This window comes from Biomphalaria glabrata, chromosome 7 (genome assembly GCF_947242115.1).
Source record: "Biomphalaria glabrata chromosome 7, xgBioGlab47.1, whole genome shotgun sequence".
In the NCBI taxonomy this organism is placed as follows: domain Eukaryota; kingdom Metazoa; phylum Mollusca; class Gastropoda; family Planorbidae; genus Biomphalaria; species Biomphalaria glabrata.
In genome coordinates this window covers 43,469,287-43,492,698 of record NC_074717.1, presented here as the reverse complement: position 1 = coordinate 43,492,698, position 23,412 = coordinate 43,469,287, and the positions used below count along the sequence as shown (strand labels likewise).

The 23,412-nt window shown below is 36.6% G+C and overlaps 1 protein-coding gene across 6 annotated transcripts in view; it reads left to right on the top strand.

Moving 5' to 3' along the window:
• The window catches only part of LOC106076280 (pleckstrin homology domain-containing family G member 4B-like), a 129,257-nt gene that overhangs the window by 69,700 nt on the left and 36,145 nt on the right, over positions 1 to 23,412 (top strand). For all 6 annotated transcript variants that reach the window (XM_056034850.1, XM_056034851.1, XM_056034854.1 and 3 more), the window contains 3 exons: positions 2,496 to 2,612; positions 3,398 to 3,648; positions 3,774 to 3,912. In XM_056034850.1, coding sequence (XP_055890825.1) covers positions 2,496 to 2,612; positions 3,398 to 3,648; positions 3,774 to 3,912 — 507 coding nt within the window. The remainder of the gene's footprint in view (positions 1 to 2,495; positions 2,613 to 3,397; positions 3,649 to 3,773; positions 3,913 to 23,412) is intronic.

The following is a 23,412-nucleotide window of genomic DNA, read 5'->3' as shown; positions in this document are numbered from 1 at the left end:
GATCTGTGTCATCTGTCATTGGATCTCAGATCTATGTGCCATCTATCTTTGATTTCAGATCTTTGTCATCTGTCATTGGATCTCAGATCTATGTGTCATCTATCTTTGATTTCAGATCTTTGTCATCTGTCATTGGATCTCAGATCTATGTGCCATCTATCTTTGATTTCAGATCTTTGTCATCTGTCATTGGATCTCAGATCTATGTGCCATCTATCTTTGATTTCAGATCTGTGTCATCTGTCATTGGATCTCAGATCTATGTGTCATCTATCTTTGATTTCAGATCTGTGTCATCTGTCATTGGATCTCAGATCTATGTGCCATCTGTCTTTGATTTCAGATCTGTGTTATCTGTCATTGGATCTCAGATCTATGTGCCATCTATCTTTGATTTCAGATCTGTGTTATCTGTCGTTGGATCTCAGATCTATGTGCCATCTATCTTTGATTTCAGATCTGTGTCATCTGTCATTGGATCTCAGATCTATGTGCCATCTGTCTTTGATTTCAGATCTGTGTCATCTGTCATTGGATCTCAGATCTATGTGCCATCTGTCTTTGATTTCAGATCTGTGTCATCTGTCATTGGATCTCAGATCTATGTGCCATCTATCTTTGATTTTAGATCTGTGTCATCTCTCATTGGATCTCAGATCTATGTGCCATCTATCTTTGATTTCAGATCTTTGTCATCTGTCATTGGATCTCAGATCTATGTGTCATCTATCTTTGATTTCAGATCTTTGTCATCTGTCATTGGATCTCAGATCTATGTGCCATCTATCTTTGATTTCAGATCTGTGTCATCTGTCATTGGATCTCAGATCTATGTGCCATCTATCTTTGATTTCAGATCTGTGTCATCTGTCATTGGATCTCAGATCTATGTGTCATCTATCTTTGATTTCAGATCTGTGTCATCTGTCATTGGATCTCAGATCTATGTGCCATCTATCTTTGATTTCAGATCTTTGTCATCTGTCATTGGATCTCAGATCTATGTGTCATCTATCTTTGATTTCAGATCTTTGTCATCTGTCATTGGATCTCAGATCTATGTGCCATCTATCTTTGATTTCAGATCTGTGTCATCTGTCATTGGATCTCAGATCTATGTGCCATCTATCTTTGATTTCAGATCTGTGTCATCTGTCATTGGATCTCAGATCTATGTATCATCTATCTTTGATTTCAGATCTGTGTCATCTGTCATTGGATCTCAGATCTATGTGCCATCTGTCTTTGATTTCAGATCTGTGTCATCTGTCATTGGATCTCAGATCTATGTGTCATCTATCTTTGATTTCAGATCTGTGTCATCTATCATTGGATCTCAGATCTGTGTGTCATCTATCTTTGATTTCAGATCTGTGTCATCTGTCATTGGATCTCAGATCTATGTGCCATCTATCTTTGATTTCAGATCTGTGTCATCTGTCATTGGATCTCAGATCTATGTGCCATCTATCTTTGATTTCAGATCTGTGTCATCTGTCATTGGATCTCAGATCTATGTGTCATCTATCTTTGATTTCAGATCTGTGTCATCTGTCATTGGATCTCAGATCTATGTGCCATCTATCTTTGATTTCAGATCTGTGTCATCTGTCATTGGATCTCAGATCTATGTGTCATCTATCTTTGATTTCAGATCTATGTCATCTGTCATTGGATCTCAGATCTATGTGCCATCTATCTTTGATTTCAGATCTGTGTCATCTGTCATTGGATCTCAGATCTATGTGTCATCTATCTTTGATTTCAGATCTGTGTCATCTGTCATTGGATCTCAGATCTATGTGCCATCTATCTTTGATTTTAGATCTGTGTCATCTGTCATTGGATCTCAGATCTATGTGCCATCTATCTTTGATTTCAGATCTGTGTCATCTGTCATTGGATCTCAGATCTATGTGTCATCTATCTTTGATTTCAGATCTGTGTCATCTGTCATTGGATCTCAGATCTATGTGCCATCTGTCTTTGATTTCAGATCTGTGTCATCTGTCATTGGATCTCAGATCTATGTGTCATCTATCTTTGATTTCAGATCTGTGTCATCTGTCATTGGATCTCAGATCTATGTGCCATCTATCTTTGATTTTAGATCTGTGTCATCTGTCATTGGATCTCAGATCTATGTGCCATCTATCTTTGATTTCAGATCTGTGTCATCTGTCATTGGATCTCAGATCTATGTGCCATCTATCTTTGATTTCAGATCTGTGTCATCTGTCATTGGATCTCAGATCTATGTGCCATCTGTCTTTGATTTCAGATCTGTGTCATCTGTCATTGGATCTCAGATCTATGTGCCATCTATCTTTGATTTTAGATCTGTGTCATTTGTCATTGGAATGGAAACACTTCAATAAAATGTTTCCTACTTTGTGATTACATTGTGTTCCTAATGGAAACATTTAGATCTGGATTAAATCTAGTTGATGTTTACAGTTGCAAATGAAATAATTTTGATTTGTTTTTCCTTCTAGTTAAAGATACTGCTGACCATTGACCTCTTGCTTCAACATATTAACGTAGAACAACTTCCCACTGTCTTGGAAGGCTCTTTTGCTTATGACCACGAGGCATGGGTTCGATTTAGAAAGGTATTTAATATTTTGTTACAAAATTGAGTAGATCATTATGCTGGCCACATGTCACACTGTTGGTGGTGCTTCGTACTGTGAAGTTAACATCATCTATGGGCCTGTACGGAGACATTTTGTTCTTGAGTTTGTATAGGTTGTAGTTGAACCTGTTTGGCAGACTTTGACGAATGGTTAAATTTATGTAATCTAATCTTTAGTCTAATTTCTTTTTTACCTTTGATTGTTGGGTATTATTGATATATTATTATAAGTAATTTAGTTAAATTCACTCTTTCAGCTGTTACCTCTGTTTATCGCACAATTTAACCCTTAAAATGCGGGTGGTAGTTTTGCCTCTAAGTATTAGCATTGTAATTCCATTTGGTATGCACTCACTATAAAACAGCTCAGCACTTTAAGGGTTAATTATGTCTAAAGTTGGCCTATTTTCATTCCTATTAATTTGTCATGCCTTGTCTATTAATGTCTTAAAATAAATTGTAGTGCAACTTTCATGCCTATAGTATGCTCAGAGCGCTATGGTCCAATCTCATTTGTGGATGGAGGGGGTATCTGGGAGAAGTTTTCCATGCTACTTTTAGTAATCACAACTCTGAGTTGGGTATCGAGCCTCAAGCTCCTTTATAGGTAGCCAAGCCATACCAAAGTGTATTCCACACACTTCATTCACTTATCTTCAGAGACCAAATTTAATTTCTGCATTTACCTTCAAACAGTTCTATTATCTACAAAACTCAGTTCTATTTCGCATTAAGATTTAAACATGTCATTTATTTCTTTAGAAACTGGAACCTTTCTTGTCCAATTGTCGCCTAGTAGCCTGTCGCTTGGTTGATGCTATGCAGCACGTCACAGCCAGCGACCTCCTCCCCCAAAGCGTAGCTCAGTCAACAGAGATGATCCAGGCTCACGAGACCGCAGTTAGAGAGGTCTTTGAGGACGAGACACTTTTGGTCCTGCAGAGTGACGGCCCTTCAATTATTAGCTCACTCAAACGAGAGGAGGAATTCTTTTCCCATTCACAAGATTACAGGTAAGGGAAATAACTGGGAAAAAATCAATATAGTTAAGTCACGAATCATCTCCCCTGCTGTTTTTTTTTTATTTTAAGGTTGAATTTAATCCATATGTTTTGTGTTTTTTTGTGTGTGTGTCCAGATTTTCTATGGAGCAGGTCGAAGACATCCATCATCACCTCCAGGACTCTATCACAAGGTTAGCCAGACTGGCAGACACAAGAATGAACAAACTACACAATTGTCTGCAGCTGAGGGAATACGAGGAGGAGTGTCATAAGGTGAGCACACAACAACAGGCACTGGTGAATGACAGTTGGGACATTAGCCTTGTCATAGGGTGTTTAACACTTGTCACTTGACAGATTTGCCACATGCCACTTGACAGATTTGCCACATGTCACTTTTGACAGATTTGCCACATGTCACTTTTGACAGATTTGCCACATGCCACTTTGACAGATTTGCCACATGTCACTTTGACAGATTTGCCACATGTCACTTTTGACAGATTTGCCACATGCCACTTTTGACAGATTTGCCACATGCCACTTTGACAGATTTGCCACATGCCACTTTGACAGATTTGCCACATGCCATTTTGACAGATTTGCCACATGTCACTTTGACAGATTTGCCACATGTCACTTTGACAGATTTGCCACATGCCACTTTGACAGATTTGCCACATGCCACTTTGACAGATTTGCCACATGCCACTTTGACAGATTTGCCACATGTCACTTTGACAGATTTGCCACATGCCACTTTGACAGATTTGCCACATGCCACTTTGACAGATTTGCCACATGCCACTTTGACAGATTTGCCACATGCCACTTTGACAGATTTGCCACATGTCACTTTGACAGATTTGCCACATGCCACTTTGACAGATTTGCCACATGTCACTTTGACAGATTTGCCACATGCCACTTTGACAGATTTGCCACATGCCACTTTGACAGATTTGCCACATGTCACTTTGACAGATTTGCCACATGTCACTTTGACAGATTTGCCACATGTCACTTTGACATAATGGATGAGTGGTGGCTGAGTGGTATAGGGCTTGGCTTCTGAACCGGGGTCCTGGGTTTGAATCCTGTGATTTTTAATTTTGGGACCTTTAGGGCACCTCTGAGTGCACACAGCTCAAATGGGTACCTGATATTAGTTGGGGAAAGTAAATGCGATTGGTCGTTGTGCTGGCTACATGACACCCTTGCTAACCGTGGGCCACAGAAAGAGATGACCATCTTCCCCATAGATCGCAAGGTCTGAAAAGGGAACTTTACTTTACTGGACACAATGTGTTTTTCACATGTCAAACCCCCCCCCCCTGTCACATGGTGTTGTCCCTAAGTTACTTTATACAAGGTGTTAACCACATGTTTCATGGTGTTTTCTACATTTCCCCTTGTCATTGTGTTTGCCATATGTCACATGGTGTTTACTGCATGTCACAGGGTGTTTGCCACATCTCACCATGGTGTTTGTTATTAATAATAACAATTATAATAATAATTATAGCGTTTATATCGCGCTACTTTTATGCTTAGAGCGTGCTCAGGGGCGCTGTGGTTTTCCGTGCTGCTTTTTTGAGTTAAATAAACACAACTCTGCTCGAGTCAGGTGTCGAACCTCGAGCTCCCTACAAGGTAGCCAAGACAAGCCAAGTTCAAGCGTACTTAGCCTCTTGACCACGCTTGGGGTTTGTCATATTTTATTGATTGTTATAATAACATGTTCATGTGTCTCTTTGAGTGTTCATTTGTGTTCCATGTATTTGATTACAATAAACAAACATGATAAATAGCCTAGCTTTTCACCTTCACCTATTTCTTGTTAAACCATTGGGGCACCACACATGATTTGTTGACCATCTGCACTCCTCTTTATCTTTGCCTTTCAATGACAGGCTTTCTCTGTTGCCTCTACTTCTGTCCTGGCATTGTGCCCTCAAGGAATGTCTTTGCAAGAGATCATTTTCTTCTCTGTATCATTTAGGGTTTTGATGTTTATGTAAGTTATATACAGGGCCGGTCCTACAAATTGCCGGGTCCTATGCGGGCCCTATGCGAAACGGATTTCGCTGGGCCTTGTCTTGGTAGGGATAAGGGTAATAAGTGAAAATTAAGATTTTCTTTTAGAAAATAAATTCGTTTTTGCATTTTATTCATACTTTACTAAGTACTAAATCTCTGTCAAATTAACTTTATGAGCCATCTACAGTAGATGATAGTTTTCAAACAAAACGACAATTAACATTCAGATCTGCCTTTTAGATTTACTATTACTACCAAAATATTGCTTTTGATTTTTTAAGAGGTCGAGATAGACTTAGATCTATATTTTTATGCCAGTGACTATTAAAGTAAATTAAGTATTGGAACTTCTTGTTTAGGTTAAAACTCACCTTATTAGAACATTGTTATTCAATGAAAGCTGACAAGCTGAGTAAGATCAGCATTTTCCATATTGAATGACACCCCGAATTGACAATGTTGTCTATTTTTCAGATGATTTTAATGAGTTTTTTCAGAAGATTTAAATAATTTCTGAAAATTTCCAGGAGCTCCTGGAAAATCAGGAGGCCGCGGAAACCCTATTATAAGTTAAAACAGTTTAATTTAATAATTTACACTTAGAATTAGCACGGGGCCTATAAAAGTGCAGGGCCCACTGCGGCTGCATAGGTTGCAGTGGCCTAAGGCCGGCCCTGGTTATATATATTATGTAGTAACAGAGTGATAGATCTGTAGATCTTGGATGCCTAGAGTCTCAAGTTAAATGAAGACCTTTGTTCCCACTGGATATCTTATCTTATAAGTTCAATCATTCCTTCAGCAAAAGAATATTATGAATTTGAAAGAACATTTTAAGATTTCTGTTCAATTCAAAAGGATATAAATATTTTCAGAATGCCCTTTAGTGTGTATTGTAAGGTATTAAAACCAGAATTATAACTTGAATTGATTTAACAAAATCCAGTTTTACAAATTGAATTTACCATGCCATAATGATTTGAATTATGTTTGTATCTTTATATAAAATCTGTCCTAAGATATTATTTGTCAGTGCTGAATATTTCTTCGGGGCCCTAAGCTTGTGTTGCCTATAGGTAAATCTGGCCTGGAGAATAACTACCTCCCAATTCGAACCAAATTATGTCTGATATTATCAACACCCCCAGCTTGAATTTATACATGGCATTAGCTTCATTTTGATAGCCTTGGAGTTAATGTGAAGTTTCAATATTTTCTCTTGTTATATATAATGGCCCGCCAAAATTTTTCCTTTAAATTTTTTGCCCTCTTCTAAGAAAGATAGTCCATCACTGCTCTGTTCAAATGTTGATATTAATTCGTTATAAATCTCACAGCTCTTTTTGTGTATCATGCATGTGTTCTAGTTTCTTTGTTTTCTAGAGTTTTGAGTGTCCCAAACAGAGGAGGCATAAGATTAGTCTAACTAAGGGGAAATAGCATTTTAGTTTGATGCTCCTTTTGTTTTGTTTGATTTCCTAATAATTTCATCAATATGAGGATTTCATGATAACTTTTTTTTTTTTTTTTTAACATCTAGGTGTTTTGATTTTTATCAACGTACTCTGCGTGCCTCTCTGTCTGGTTAAAAGCTTGTGCATGATATTTATCCCACACCCAATCTTGGATCAAGCTAAAATTTTGCAAAATTATTTATTTTCCCTGATAAAACAAGAATGTTTAAAAAAACAACACCAATTAGGTAATTAACTATTGGTAATTAAGTATTTTGTTTGGTATTGAACAAGGGAAAGAAATTGTACTTGACTGATCAGGAGATATACTTTGAATTAGTCCCTTTTATACTTTGTAGAGAGAAATAGGTATCTGATTTGAAACTAACAATAGATAACTATAGAACCTTCTATTGTCATAAGCACTTTGCTGGCACAGTGGCTAGTATATTAGCTTTAGAAGGATTGATTAGGCAGATACCCCATTCTTCCTCCCCCACCCCTTTCCCAACTGGTCCAGACAAGTGATAGGATCATAGCGTATTGAGAAAGCTAAAAGCCTAAAATTGCTAAACAAAACAATTGGTAAAATATTTCTAATCTCGCAGATTTATTATTGTTAGTCTAGATCTATTAAAAATGTAATTACATGATTCAGACTAATTGATACAACTATATTTCATGTACTGTATTTAAAATATTTTTCTTGTTTTAAATTTGAGTAACTGGTTTACATAAAAAAAGGGGTTTTGGTTAAATGTTTTTATGTGTGTAAATCTTATTGATTGGTATATTTTGGATGGAAAGACATGGTTCCACGTGAATCCCATTGTTTTGTGATTCATCTAATTCTCTTTGGAAAATTTTATTACCTTGCGTTGTTTTCATTGTTCTTTATCTTAAGGAAAATTCATTGTTTTTTATATTAAGCAATCGTCTGCAAATAATCTGACTTTTGTTCCTGAACTAAAGCAATTTGTAGGTCATTTATGTAAGTAACTGTAATGGACTTGAAGCTGTCTTGAAGTTCACTCTAGTTTACTGTTACTGCTGTTGATTTGGAGAGATTTATTTTTCAATTAGGTATCCACTTATTAGAAAATTCCAATAAAATAGCATTTATCTGCTTTCTGTAGATATTTTCTATTACTAAAATTCTTAGGTAACTACTTGATATGAGTTTCAAGTCATAGTGATACTTCACCAATATATACTATTCACATAGTATAGGCGACTTGCTGAATACCTGTCTACTGTATGGAGTACATTCTTATAGGTAACTGGGTCAATCTTCTGGTATTGAGACAGATTGTTAATGCCCCAGACAGCCATTGTCTTGTAAATTGCTGTCTCTAGCTGGCGAGACATTCTCTGGAATGATCTCCCTTGTGTGAAGATGATGAACTGAGCTGTTTATCTCCTCTTGTCTCCCCACCTGGAACAGTTTCAAAACTCTCGTATGTTGTCAACAAAGTGGTGGGCTTTCAGTTTCTTGGAATGAGAACTTTTAAAATGTAGTTTGTGAACTAGAATCTTGTTTAATCTGAATTCATGGCAGATATTGCTTACACGTTTTGTACCGGTGTATCCGACGTGTGTGTGTGTGTGTGTGGTAGAGGTGGAGGGTGGGAAGAGGTGTGAGTAATGAAGTGTATATATGCAAGTTTTTTTAAAAATACCTTGTATGTATCAATGGGCTTGAGGTAGGCTATATGTTCTATTTTCAGAAGTTCAGTCCGATCACCCCAATTCCTAAGATCATCCCAATTCAAAAGATCATCCCAATTCAAAAGATCATCCCAATTCAAAAGATCATCCCAATTCAAAAGATCATCCCAATCCAAAATATCACCACAATCCAAAGATCATCCCAATTCAAAAGATCATCCCAATTCAAAAGATCATCCCAATCCAAAATATCACCACAATCCAAAGATCATCCCAATTCAAAAGATCATCCCAATTCAAAAGATCACCACAATTCCAAAGATCACCCCAATTCAAAAGATCACCACAATCAAAAGATCATCCCAATTCAAAAGATCACTCCTATTCCAAAGATCACTCCAATTCAAAAGATCACTCCAATTCCAAAGATCATCCCAATTTCAAACTACAATCTTTGTTTATCTGAAAAAATACAAACAATTCCTGTTGATAAAATAAAACAATTTAATCCACCAACTTCAAATTGAGCATTACACACTAGAACTTCATTTCAGTAATAAACAAATGTTTATGATACTTCACATGAAGCTTGAAACTGCACCTGTCTATTGTTTTCCCTCGTATATATAGACAATAGACAGGAAAGTACCAGAATATTCTACTGAAGAAAAAATACATGCTTATTTTTTAATTCCCTTGGCTATATTAGTTCTATTGACACATTACTGTTGTTTCTGGAAATGTAAACATGGTGTTCACAATTAAAACAGCCTCGACACTCATAAGTACGTCACAGATATGAAAATAAAAGAAACAATGGAAAAAAGGGGGGGGGGGATGTAAAGAACTGTGATAGGTACATGGTTGTTTTTTTTTTTTTCATTTTCTAAAACTTGAATTCTGGTAACATTATTTGATTCCAAAGCCGTGGGCCCAGGTGGATGCCAGACTTAGACTTGGACTAAACCTTTCCTCTTATCTTACGTTTGAACTAGACTCTTAGCACCTGATTGTATAGTTCAGCTTAGCCGATGTATAAACAATAATTGAATATGAACTTACGTGAGAAAGCTTTATACAAGGCTAGTTGTGTCACTAACACTGGAGTCGGTTGCTTGTAGTGTTGGATAATGACAAACAAGAAAAGGAACCTATTTGTAACTGTAACAACTTTTTTTTGTTTGTAGGTCATGTTTACATGTACTAGCCCCACTAGATGTTTCAGCTGTGATTCCTATTGTGTTTTGGTGTCAAAGTGAACTAGCCCCACTAGATGTTTCAGCTGTGATTCCTATTGTGTTTTGGTGTCAAAGTGAACTAGCCCCACTAGATGTTTCAGCTGTGATTCCTATTGTGTTTTGGTGTCAAAGTGAACTAGCCCCACTAGATGTTTCAGCTGTGATTCTGTTTTGGTGTCAAAGTTCATCTCCTAAAAGTCTGTCCGCTCGTAGTCATTACAGTTGTATATAATCTAGCGGGGAGATTAAGACGCAGGGGGTGCTATTCATTCTGTCCAGGTGCTCTATCCTAAAAACAATGGTCATGGTGTCCAAAGTGCATGAGTTGTATGCCTGCACAAAATTTTAGCTTCAGTAGTCCAGAGACCTCTCAAATCAGAAACAGTTTTTAAGTAAAATTACAGCTAAGTAAAAATAGAAATGTTATTTTTTTTCCCACTCTAAGACATCGGATCTAATGTACACTTGTTTCTCTTTGATCTTTCTTATGATGTAAGTTTTCACTTGAAATATCATATGTGAACGTAGGTCTATCGGTGTGTAGGTGCTACGCCTACTAGCCATATGTTGATCCCACAACCTGTTTCAGATTCGGCAGCCTTCCTAGACTTGTTCTAGTTCTACCACTTTCCAGCAAGACATGTCGATATATTTGCAATCACACAGTGAATGTGTGTAAGTTATCAAACGTACGGACTTTTTAAATCGTTTTACCAGTGGAAGACATTTCGTTTCTTAGGAAATTTTAATTTTTAAAAGTGTCGATGTTTTTTTCTTCTTCACAAAGAGTGGATTTAGTGTGTTGTATATATAATTGTAGATTTATTACTTTGACCTTATATAGCGTATAGATTGACGTTACTTTTGTATAGATAGACCTCGCTGTTGTATAGATAGGCCTCGCTGTTGTATAGATAGATCTCGATATCGTATGGATAATAGCTCGTTGTTGCATCAATAGATCTCGCTGTTATTATTGTCACAAATGTACCCACATAGAATAGACATGGTCAACTTACGGGAGAGAATGACCAATAGCACATGTACAATGTACAGGAGGCCCGGTGGCTGAGTGGTAAAGCGCTTGGCTTCCGAGGGATCCTGGGTTCGAATCCTGGTGAAGACTAGGATTTGTAATCGTTAAGGCGCCCCCTAGTCCGCCCAGTTCTAATGCGTACCTGGTAAAAAAAAAAAAGTCAAGGCGGTTGGCCGTTGTGCTGGCCACATGACACCTTCGTTAACCGTGGGCCACAGAAACAGGTGGCCTTTACATTATATGCCTTATAGATCGCAAGGTCTGAAAAGGGAACTTTATTATTTTTTTTCTAACGTACAGAGACACGTCGCAGTTGTTAAACCTACACATTGTCAAGTGATTGTATTGACAATACATTTTCATTTCAGACATTGTTAGGCCTCCAGATTCATGAGTAGATTTTGGGGGGTTGGTCGTGACTCTGAACAACGAAAGCATCGATTTAAAAAAAATAATTTAAAAGACAAAAGTATAGGGAAAGAACTACTAAATACTGCCAGTTTTATCTCAAGATGGCATGGTGTAGCTCCCTTTCTGCTAAATAAAAGAAAATTAATTAATTACTACTAATTGATTAATTTTTTTATGCATTCGACTATGAAAAATTATGCACAATTTCAACTTGATTCAAGTAAAGTGTGAGAGAAAAAAAAACGTAGTAAGGAGAATAAATCCGTATATACATCCACATCTCTCATCAACTAGCATTTCTTTCTCTATTTCGACATCAAACAAAATAATTTACTACCAATAATTAATTAACTTATTTTGTTGTTTCTCTTACATTTGTTTCGTCAGATCTTTCGTACTGAAGACACGTCATCGTCTGCCCATTCATTGGAAATAGAATCGGGATTACGTAATTACTTCCGTGGATTTCACCCTACTTGACCAATAGCCAGCTCATGTTTTGTAGAAATATCCGTATACCCGGAATTAACCATTTGAAATTATTCTTTCCTAACCTATGATGCAATCAATAACATCCGGGTTTTTTTTGTATCTTTATTTTAGTCTGTTTCTAGACAACATTGATTCTATCTATCGGTATACATTTTTACCAGTTTTGCCTCATATAAGAATAGATGCATACTTTGTTTATAATTTTTATTTGTTTTGTTTTGCCTAGAAAGTTGTGCGCGCTGGGTGAGCGTGTAAATTCTTGGATACTTGCCACTCGTCTATTCTTATCTCCCCTGATTAAATCTAGATCTATAACTGGGACATCATAAGTTGTGACTGTTTCGTTGTTTGTTGGGGGGAAGTCTTAGCTCGTAAAACTAGTTTAATTTTTTTTAGAAACGTGAACCTGGAGGGAAGGGGGGGGGGGAGAGTGGTGGAGGCTAAGAGGTAGGGGGGGGGTCCATGTGAGTCAGCGAGTGCTTTACGTTGCATGCCGTGAGTAACTCTCTCTGATGTAACCAGTGCGTCTACTTGAACTTTTGAATTCAATGCGAGGGAAACAGATCGTGGAGTTTACAGTGTTCGTGGAGTTTACAGTGTTCGTTGAGTTTACAGTGTTCGTTGAGTTAAAAGTGTTCTATATCTCGCACTTGGAGGAATTACTTGGAGATTAACACTAGACTGTGTGCTTATGTGATTTCTTGATATCAGTCGTGTGTTGTGCAGTCTCTACATAGTGTTTGTGGTTTTTTTTTATATTCTACAACATTTGACTTTGTTTTGTAAACATCTGGGTTTGTATTGATTGGCTAAGTCAAGGATTGTGTACAGTTGCTAGAACGGCATGTGTTGTTATTAGTTCTACATCATCGCGAACGGTTTTGTTTTCCTTAGGTGTGTAGGCTACATTTGAAAACATGTAGGTTACAATTATAAAACATACAGAGATGGGACATCAAGACAGACATGAGAGAGTGAGAGAGAGAGAGAAGGGGTGAGGGAAAGGAGGGAGGGGTGTAGATGGAGAGAGAAAAAACAATTCTTTAAACAATTTCTTGGCTCGTAGATCTATGTCTAATGTTATTTCTGTTTAAAACAGAAACAGACCCCAGTGTCAACTTTGAGTTCTCGTGGTGCTAATTGTGAACATTTTTTTTTTGTTAAAGATGCGCTGTAATGCTTGAGTAACAAACCTCAGTCTAACTTCTCAGTATGTAAATACAAGGATGGAGTGAAATAAAACATGCAACTGTGTGATTGTTTGTTGAGGTCTAAAGTTGCATTCATCTAAAAAAAAAACAACAAAAGAACTTGAATAGTCATTTGATCGTTGTGCATTAGATTAGTGCTAGATTTGGCCGTTCTTAGTTTTGGAAATATTATCTTCAAAATTTAAATTTGGTCTATAGACCATCTTTATCTTGAACATTTTCTTAGTCTGGATCTAAAGGGGCTGTAACTCTCATTTTTAATACTCTCGAGTAAATGTATACATTTGTTTAACCAGATGTTTTTTTTTTTCATTTGAAGGAGGAATTGGGGTGGAATTTTAAAAATCTATCATTCTTTAGTTATTAAGTGTAAAATAATGATTCTTATGAAAAGTCATTAGCCTCATAAGAACACTTTTGTATGTTATTTGTTAGTTTTATATGAACAGATTCAATTAGAACCTAATGAGCGACTAGCATCGATAGACTGTCTGCTAAGTATAGTGCTCAAAATTGATTGAGTTTGTGTTGAGTCCTTTAGAAGTCGTTATCTTTACAATTGTAACGGATGTATGTGTGAGCTGTTCTTGATTATTTCTACTGTACCTTGATAACAATCCGAGATGCTCGGGTATCTTGTATGGTGTATTACAGATGTGAGTTTTATTACTAAGACATACACCGTCACACATAAAATAAAGAAAGGGTCAGTGCCCAGTAACTAAGTTCACTCGTGATGAAGTAGAATCACGAAACTTGAAATACAGAATGCACCAGTCACTGAAAGCGATGTTATCCCTTCAAGAGCCTTGCAGTAACTGGACTTAAAGTCTACATCAATAATCTCTAACCCAATACCTCTGTCGTCACTTAAATCTCGCGTTTAAAGTCTGTCTACTACAGTGCGTTTCCAAACTAAACTAAGTGTCTAACACAATTAAATTTGGGATTAATGTGGTTCGTGTTATATCCATTGGATACAGTTATTTCTCATCCTAACACCCCCCCCCCCCCCCCGGCCAAATCATTCAGCCTATGGCCTTTGGATTTCCTGCAAGTTTCCGTCAACTTTCTTGCCTCGTTTGGGAAACAATTTCCTGGCGGTCTAAATGTTTGAATTGACTTCACGTGCCAACTCAAAGTCTACGAATGTAGGTCTGAGTTCAAAGCGGGAAATACAAAAACATGAATTGTTAGTCATTTCAGGGCGTGCACCATGAGGTGCCCAGGAAGTCACCTATCCTAAGACTTATGTACAGACACCCACTCAACAATAAACATAGATTGAAGCAATGCGAAGTGGCGGGATTCTGACTTTGTCTGCTGTCAAAGCTTGAGAACGATTCGATTGAAAAATTGTGCATGTTGTTCGGTGTGTATTCCGTTGTGTTTGACTGGTGAGTTTGGTGAGTTTGGTGAGTTGTATTGACTGGTGAGTTTTTATGTGCCCTAGATGCTCTTTTTCAAAATAGGAACTCTTATTAGATCTGTGATAGTGTTACTGTTGGATATTAACAGGAGAAATTTGTTTCGCGTGCGCATGTGCACAATCTAGGAATACGTGCTCAATGTAGAAATACATAAGATACAACACAGTTAAAACATTTCAAAGTGAGATTTGCGACGTGGCTCCATCCGGCCCGCCGCAACGTCGGCACTAAGTGTAGAAATCTACCTTCCAAACAAAAAAAAAAAGTTGAAAAAATGTATTTATCTACGTTTGGGCCCTCACTTTTACTCTGATGGATTGGTATCATGATCTTTAACATTTGTGTGTTTATGAACATGATAATAAGCCAACATATTTATTTTTATAAAGAAAGTGTGGCTGTTTGATAAAACAACAACATAAAAAAGGCATTATAAAATTAATATGGTGGCATTCTTGGTTTGAGCCGCAAATAAATTTTTTTAAAACTATGCCTAGATATTGGAGGATCCATGGAAATATTTATCAAAAAGAGACCACAAAATGAGCCGGTGTTGCTCACATTTAAGTAGAGAAATGTAGGTGTTGACTAACGCGTAAAAAAATTATAATTGTCAAATAACCTATTAATTAAGTATCAAATCCATAGGTTTCTACCAAAAAGGTTTCAGAAACATTTCATTTCATTTTATAACTTTTCGTTCATGTGGCCCGCGAGACGAGTGTAGGAAATTATAATGGCCCGCGGGCCGAATTAGGTTGGGCATCACTGGAATAGACCATAAGAGAACAAAAGAGATTTTCTATTTCTCTGTTATTTTATTTCGTCTGAGTTTCCTGCTTGTTGTCAACTCTAGATGATGTCAGTCCCACCAAATGTCTTGCCCCAATACAAATTGATTCCATTGAAGTGAACAGAATCATTACATTTTATTCTCTGCCGAGCATAGTGGTCAGGTTAAATTAGTGGTCAAGTTATATTGGTGGTCAAGTTGTATTAGTGGTCAAGTTTTATCGGTGGTCACGTTATATTGGTGGTCAAGTTATATCAGTGTTCAAGTTATATCGGTAGTCAGGTAATATTAGTGGTCAAGTTATATCAGTGGTCAGGTTATATTAGTGGTCAGGTTATATCAGTGGTCAGGTTATATCAGTGATCAGGTTATATTAGTGGTCAGATTATATCAGTGGTCAGGTTATACTAGTAGTCAAGTTATATTGGTGGTCAAGTTATATCAGTGGTCAGGTTATATTAGTGGTCAGATTATATCAGTGGTCAGGTTATACTAGTAGTCAAGTTATATTGGTGGTCAAGTTATATCAGTGGTCAGGTTATACTAGTAGTCAAGTTATATTGGTGGTCAAGTTATATCAGTGGTCAGGTTAGTGCGTGTCGTGACATGCACATATCTGCCCACTCGATTCTCCTGCCCACAACCGATAATGAAGCCGTAGACGGACACTTCCGTCGTCTGATTCGAATATTTCCGCCATGTCGTAAAATTGTACTCATCATTAATATGCATTAATTGCCTAGGTAGAAATGTAGTGTATTAGTGGTTTATGTTTCAAAATGTACATTTCACATATCTTTATTTTTAACTCCGTCTGTCTGTCTGGGTAGATTCTTTTACATTTTGTTTTCAACAATTTTCCATTCACGTATAAAAGTTGAAACTTTGCACAATTAGCCTTTGTCGATGACAACACATCAATAAATAAAAAATAATTAACCAACTAGTTATTCAATTAGTGGGAATAAATAAATTTATTTTTAGCTAGAAAAGGGGACATAATACTGAACTGTTTGATAGAGATATGGCAGTGATTGTACGGTGCTTTTCCTTATCAACTTTTTAAAAAGTATTTTAGATTGAATCTGTTGTTCTTGTGACTGCTTGGTGCTAATTTACCTTGTCTTATTGCTGGTGACATTTATTTTTTTTTAGTTCTGACATGAAGATAGTGTGTTCATTGTTATAATACGCTTTAGTCCGGGTATGATCTAGGTTGGGATAGTCTTAGTCTGAACATGAACGTTTAATCTGTTCATCTTTGTCCATTTCTGACACAAATTTCGATTCAAATATTATTGATAATGTTGTAAGAAATTGTAAGAATGTTTTTACCCAATCTATTTTCGAAATCAGCTGTCTGTAATCGAGAGAGCTATATACTACAATACTTAGTTACTGTAGCAAAATTGTTTTCAAATGAGTGAGTTCAACTATCTGGCTTGATCAACTTGATGTTACGATAACGAAATACATAATTAAAGTAACACAGTAGAACTAAGGCTCATCTTCTTAAACACAGTAGAACTAAGACTCATCTTTAACACAGTAGAACTAAGGCTCATCTTCTTAAACACAGTAGAACTAAGACTCATCTTTAACACAGTAGAACTGAGGCTTATCTTCTTTAACACAGTAGAACTAAGGCTCATCTTCTTTAACACAGTAGAACTAAGGCTCATCTTCTTTAACACAGTAGAACTAAGGCTCATCTTCTTTAACACAGTAGAACTAAGGCTCATCATCTTTAACACAGTAGAACTAAGGCTCATCTTTAACACAGTAGAACTAAGGCTCATCTTCTTTAACACAGTAGAACTAAGGCTCAGCTTCTTTAACACAGTAGAACTAAGGCTCATCTTCTTTAACACAGTAGAACTAAGGCTCATCTTCTTTAACACAGTAGAACTAAGGCTCAGCTTCTTTAACACAGTAGAACTAAGGCTCAGCTTCTTTAACACAGTAGAACTAAGGCTCATCTTTAACACAGTAGAACTAAGGCTCATCTTCTTTAAAACAGTAGAACTTAGGCTCATCTTCTTTAACACAGTAGAAATGAGGCTTATCTTCTTTAACACATTAGAACTAAGGCTCATCTTTAACACAGTAGAACTAAGGCTCTTCTCCTTAAAGACAGTAGAACTAAGGCTAGTCTTTAACACCGTAGAACTGAGGCTTATCTTCTTTAACACAGTAGAACTAAGGCTCATCTTTAACACAGTAGAACTAAGGCTCATCTTCTTTAACACAGTAGAACTAAGGCTCAGCTTCTTTAACACAGTAGAACTAAGGCTCATCTTCTTTAACACAGTAGAACTAAGGCTCATCTTCTTTAACACATTAGAACTAAGGCTCATCTTCTTTAACACAGTAGAACTAAGGCTCAGCTTCTTTAACACAGTAGAACTAAGGCTCAGCTTCTTTAACACAGTAGAACTAAGGCTCATCTTCTTTAACACAGTAGAACTAAGGCTCATCTTTAACACAGTAGAACTAAGGCTCATCTTCTTTAACACAGTAGAACTAAGGCTCATCTTCTTTAACACAGTAGAACTAAGGCTCATCTTCTTTAACACAGTAGAACTAAGGCTCATCTTTAACACAGTAGAACTAAGGCTCATCTTCTTTAACACAGTAGAACTAAGGCTCATCTTCTTTAACACAGTAGAACTAAGGCTCATCTTCTTTAACACAGTAGAACTAAGGCTCAGCTTCTTTAACACAGTAGAACTAAGGCTCATCTTCTTTAACACAGTAGAACTAAGGCTCATCTTCTTTAACACAGTAGAACTAAGGCTCAGCTTCTTTAACACAGTAGAACTAAGGCTCATCTTCTTTAACACAGTAGAACTAAGGCTCAGCTTCTTTAACACAGTAGAACTAAGGCTCAGCTTCTTTAACACAGTAGAACTAAGGCTCATCTTCTTTAACACAGTAGAACTAAGGCTCATCTTCTTTAACACATTAGAACTAAGGCTCATCTTCTTTAACACAGTAGAACTAAGGCTCAGCTTCTTTAACACAGTAGAACTAAGGCTCATCTTCTTTAACACAGTAGAACTAAGGCTCAGCTTCTTTAACACAGTAGAACTAAGGCTCATCTTTAACACAGTAGAACTAAGGCTCATCTTCTTTAACACAGTAGAACTAAGGCTCATCTTCTTTAACACAGTAGAACTAAGGCTCATCTTCTTTAACACAGTAGAACTAAGGCTCAGCTTCTTTAACACAGTAGAACTAAGGCTCAGCTTCTTTAACACAGTAGAACTAAGGCTCATCTTCTTTAACACAGTAGAACTAAGGCTCATCTTCTTTAACACAGTAGAACTAAGGCTCAGCTTCTTTAACACAGTAGAACTAAGGCTCATCTTTTTTAACACAGTAGAACTAAGGCTCAGCTTCTTTAACACAGTAGAACTAAGGCTCATCTTTAACACAGTAGAACTAATCTCATCTTCTTTAACACAGTAGAACTAAGGCTCATCTTCTTTAACACAGTAAAACTAAGGCTCATCTTCTTTAACACAGTAGAACTAAGGCTCATCTTCTTAAACACAGTAGAACTAAGGCTCATCTTCTTTAACAGAGTAGAACTAAGGCTCATCTTTAACACAGTAGAACTAAGGCTCAGCTTCTTTAACACAGTAGAACTAAGGCTCATCTTTAACACAGTAGAACTAAGGCTCATCTTCTTTAACACAGTAGAACTAAGGCTCATCTTCTTTAACACAGTAGAACTAAGGCTCATCTTCTTTAACACAGTAGAACTAAGGCTCAGCTTCTTTAACACAGTAGAACTAAGGCTCAGCTTCTTTAACACAGTAGAACTAAGGCTCATCTTCTTTAACACAGTAGAACTAAGGCTCATCTTCTTTAACACAGTAGAACTAAGGCTCAGCTTCTTTAACACAGTAGAACTAAGGCTCATCTTCTTTAACACAGTAGAACTAAGGCTCAGCTTCTTTAACACAGTAGAACTAAGGCTCATCTTTAACACAGTAGAACTAATCTCATCTTCTTTAACACAGTAGAACTAAGGCTCATCTTCTTTAACACAGTAGAACTAAGGCTCATCTTCTTTAACACAGTAGAACTAAGGCTCATCTTTAACACAGTAGAACTAAGGCTCATCTTCTTAAACACAGTAGAACTAAGGCTCATCTTCTTTAACAGAGTAGAACTAAGGCTCATCTTCTTTAACACAGTAGAACTAAGGCTCATCTTCAACAGAGTAGAACTAACGCTCATCTTCTTAAACACAGTAGAACTAAGGCCATTCTTCTTTAACAGAGTAGAACTAAGGCTCATCTTCTTTAACACAGTAGAACTAAGGCTCATCTTCAACAGAGTAGAACTAAGGCTCATCTTCTTTAACACAGTAGAACTAAGGCTCATCTTCTTTAACACAGTAGAACTAAGGCTCATCTTCTTAAACACAGTAGAACTAAGGCTCATCTTCTTTAACAGAGTAGAACTAAGGCTCATCTTTAACACAGTAGAACTAAGGCTCATCTTCTTTAACACAGTAGAACTAAGGCTCATCTTCTTTAACACAGTAGAACTAAGGCTCATCTTCTTTAACACAGTAGAACTAAGGCTCATCTTCAACAGAGTAGAACTAAGGCTCATCTTCTTTAACACAGTAGAACTAAGGCTCATCTTTAACACAGTAGAACTAAGGCTCATCTTCTTTAACACAGTAGAACTAAGGCTCATCTTCTTTAACACAGTAGAACTAAGGCTCATCTTCTTTAACACAGTAGAACTAAGGCTCATCTTTAACACAGTAGAACTAAGGCTCTTCTTTAACACAGTAGAACTAAGGCTCATCTTCTTTAACGCAGTAGAACTAAGGCTCATCTTCAACAGAGTAGAACTAAGGCTCATCTTCTTTAACACAGTAGAACTAAGGCTCTTCTTTAACACAGTAGAACTAAGGCTCTTCTTTAACACAGTAGAACTAAGGCTCATCTTCTTTAACACAGTAGAACTAAGGCTCATCTTCAATACACTAGAACTAAGGCTCATCTTCTTTAACACAGTAGAACTAAGGCTCATCTTCAATAGAGTAGAACTAAGGCTCATCTTCTTTGACACAGTAGAACTAAGGCTCATCTTTAACACAGTAGAACTAAGGCTCATCTTCTTTAACACAGTAGAACTAAGGCTCATCTTCTTTAACACAGTAGAACTAAGGCTCATCTTCTTAAACACAGTAGAACTAAGGCTCATCTTCTTTAACACAGTAGAACTAAGGCTCATCTTCTTTAACACAGTAGAACTAAGGCTCATCTTTAACACAGTAGAACTAAGGCTCATCTTCTTTAACACAGTAGAACTAAGGCTCATCTTCTTTAACACAGTAGAACTAAGGCTCATCTTCTTTAACACAGTAGAACTAAGGCTCATCTTCTTTAACACAGTAGAACTAAGGCTCATCTTCAACAGAGTAGAACTAAGGCTCATCTTCTTTAACACAGTAGAACTAAGGCTCATCTTTAACACAGTAGAACTAAGGCTCATCTTCTTTAACACAGTAGAACTAAGGCTCATCTTCTTTAACACAGTAGAACTAAGGCTCATCTTCTTTAACACAGTAGAACTAAGGCTCATCTTCTTTAACACAGTAGAACTAAGGCTCATCTTCTTTAACACAGTGGAACTAAGGCTCATCTTTAACACAGTAGAACTAAGGCTCTTCTTTAACACAGTAGAACTAAGGCTCTTCTTTAACACAGTAGAACTAAGGCTCTTCTTTAAGACAGTAGAACTAAGGCTCATCTTCAATAGAGTAGAACTAAGGCTCATCTTCTTTAACACAGTAGAACTAAGGCTCATCTTTAACACAGTAGAACTAAGGCTCTTCTTTAACACAGTAGAACTAAGGCTCATCTTCTTTAACAAAGTAGAACTAAGGCTCATCTTTATCACAGTAGAACTAAGGCTCATCTTCTTTAACACAGTAGAACTAAGGCTCATCTTTAACACAGTAGAACTAAGGCTCTTCTTTAACACAGTAGAACTAAGGCTCTTCTTTAACAGAGTAGAACTAAGGCTCATCTTCTTTAACAAAGTAGAAGCAAGGCTCATCTTCTTTAACACAGTAGAACTAAGGCTCATCTTCTTTCATTTGTAAAGACATACTCTACATTTCGTCTCAAAGCTCTGGTTAGACCCTAACTATATTTTCATCCACTTTACAATCCTGATTTCTATGCCTCACTCTGTCCTATGGCTTCACTTAAAAACAGAATCTAGATATCTTAGCTTTGTAAGATTTAACGAACTATATGGGGGGGTGGGCAAGTCTGTTTTTTTACAAAAGTGTATACATAAATAAGAAGAAAATACAAAGTCTTTTAACAAAAAATGTAAATCTTTGACTTTGTGTGAACTAGACTTGAGTCCTAAAAAAATCTGTTGTTCAGCTACCCCTCCCCATTTTTCCCCACAAAATTCACATTTTAGACTTTGTTTTTTTTAAAGCATTTTGTTTGCTAGAGAGAAAAAAAGGGAAAAATTGTTGCTTTTTTTCCCCCTGATAGTTTGTAATTGCACTTTGAAGAAATGAGTCAGCCTGAAGATTTGTGTGGCACCAGGAAACTGAAACTTTTTAAAAGTCGTTTCCCAGGTGCAGCAGCATCATCGTCTCACCTGAGCGTCTTATCTCCCAGGTCGAACATTCTTTCTGCAGCTCCGGCTTCGGGGCATAAATTTCATTGAGGAAACTGATAATAGTGGATTGTAGATTTCATAACTGGAGTGTATCGTACGTGAATGTGTTATCAGGAGATGTAAAGTAGCTTTTTTTTTGGGTAGAGTTCAGCTTATTTTATAGGTCAGTTTTGCTGTCAGATTAATTTTTTTTCTCTCCAAGGAAACAGGGGAGATAATCGAAAAAAAAATTTTCCCGTTATTTTTAACAATTTCATAATACTTAATATTTAAAATAAATACAGGAAATAACATTTTAACTATAGAACTACATTACATATAATGCACATTCTTTTATACTATCAAACATTTTAATTTGGGACAGACGGATTTCTGTTTGTCTGTAACAGCACAGTCGTGTAAAGTAGGATAATTACATTTGAAGTGATTAATGCTTCCATCAACATTTGCAGCATTTTTGCTATCTAGAATAAATAACCAATGAATTGTGGGTACATTGCATTCTTCTTTGGAGCTTTCTGTAAATATATTTGTAATTTAAAGATTGCTAGTCCAAACAGGCAGAGGTGTCTATAATTAGAACACCACAGATGTTAGCCTGGTAAAAGTTTGACTTTTTTTTTTCTTGTACTGAATTATCCAGCAATCATTGTCCACCTTTTATTTAGTCATTACAATATCTGTATTTTACATTTCAGAGTTATAAACTGTTCCAGGATATTGAAATGTTTGGTTTACTTCTAAATTCTCTCCCTTTCATGTTTCTCCCTTTCCCTTGTTAACATCGAAGTTTATTTTACTTTTTTTTCCCCGTCATATTTATGAATAGAAATTGTATCGGCAGGATGTTGGGATGTTATTTATTTATCTCCGTTTATTTGAATGGGTATTTGTAGATCTCTATTGAGCTGTAGATGTAGCTAATTAATGTGGCGAGATGATTATTTCTCTTTGTGTGACTAGGGTGAGTGTGACTAGGGTGAGTTCCCTTAGTACTTATTGTAGTAGCATCTATCTATTTATCTAACCAAACACAACCTATCCTTCCAGCCGCTATGGTAAGTCAGCGCTATACTTTTCAGCTCGAAAGCAAGTATACAATACATGTCATATATCAACGTATGTTTTTTTTTTTTTTTTTGTTTTTTTTTTTTTTGCTTTTTATTTCACGAATATATTTCACGAATGTATCCAGTACTTTTAGTATCTGGAACTAATGATTCTTAGAGAGTATCGGGAACTAATGATTCTTAGAGAAACCTGCAGTACTAGGGAGGGAACCACAAGTTCTAGTGTGGTAAGGGAAACATGAGCTTTAGCGTGGT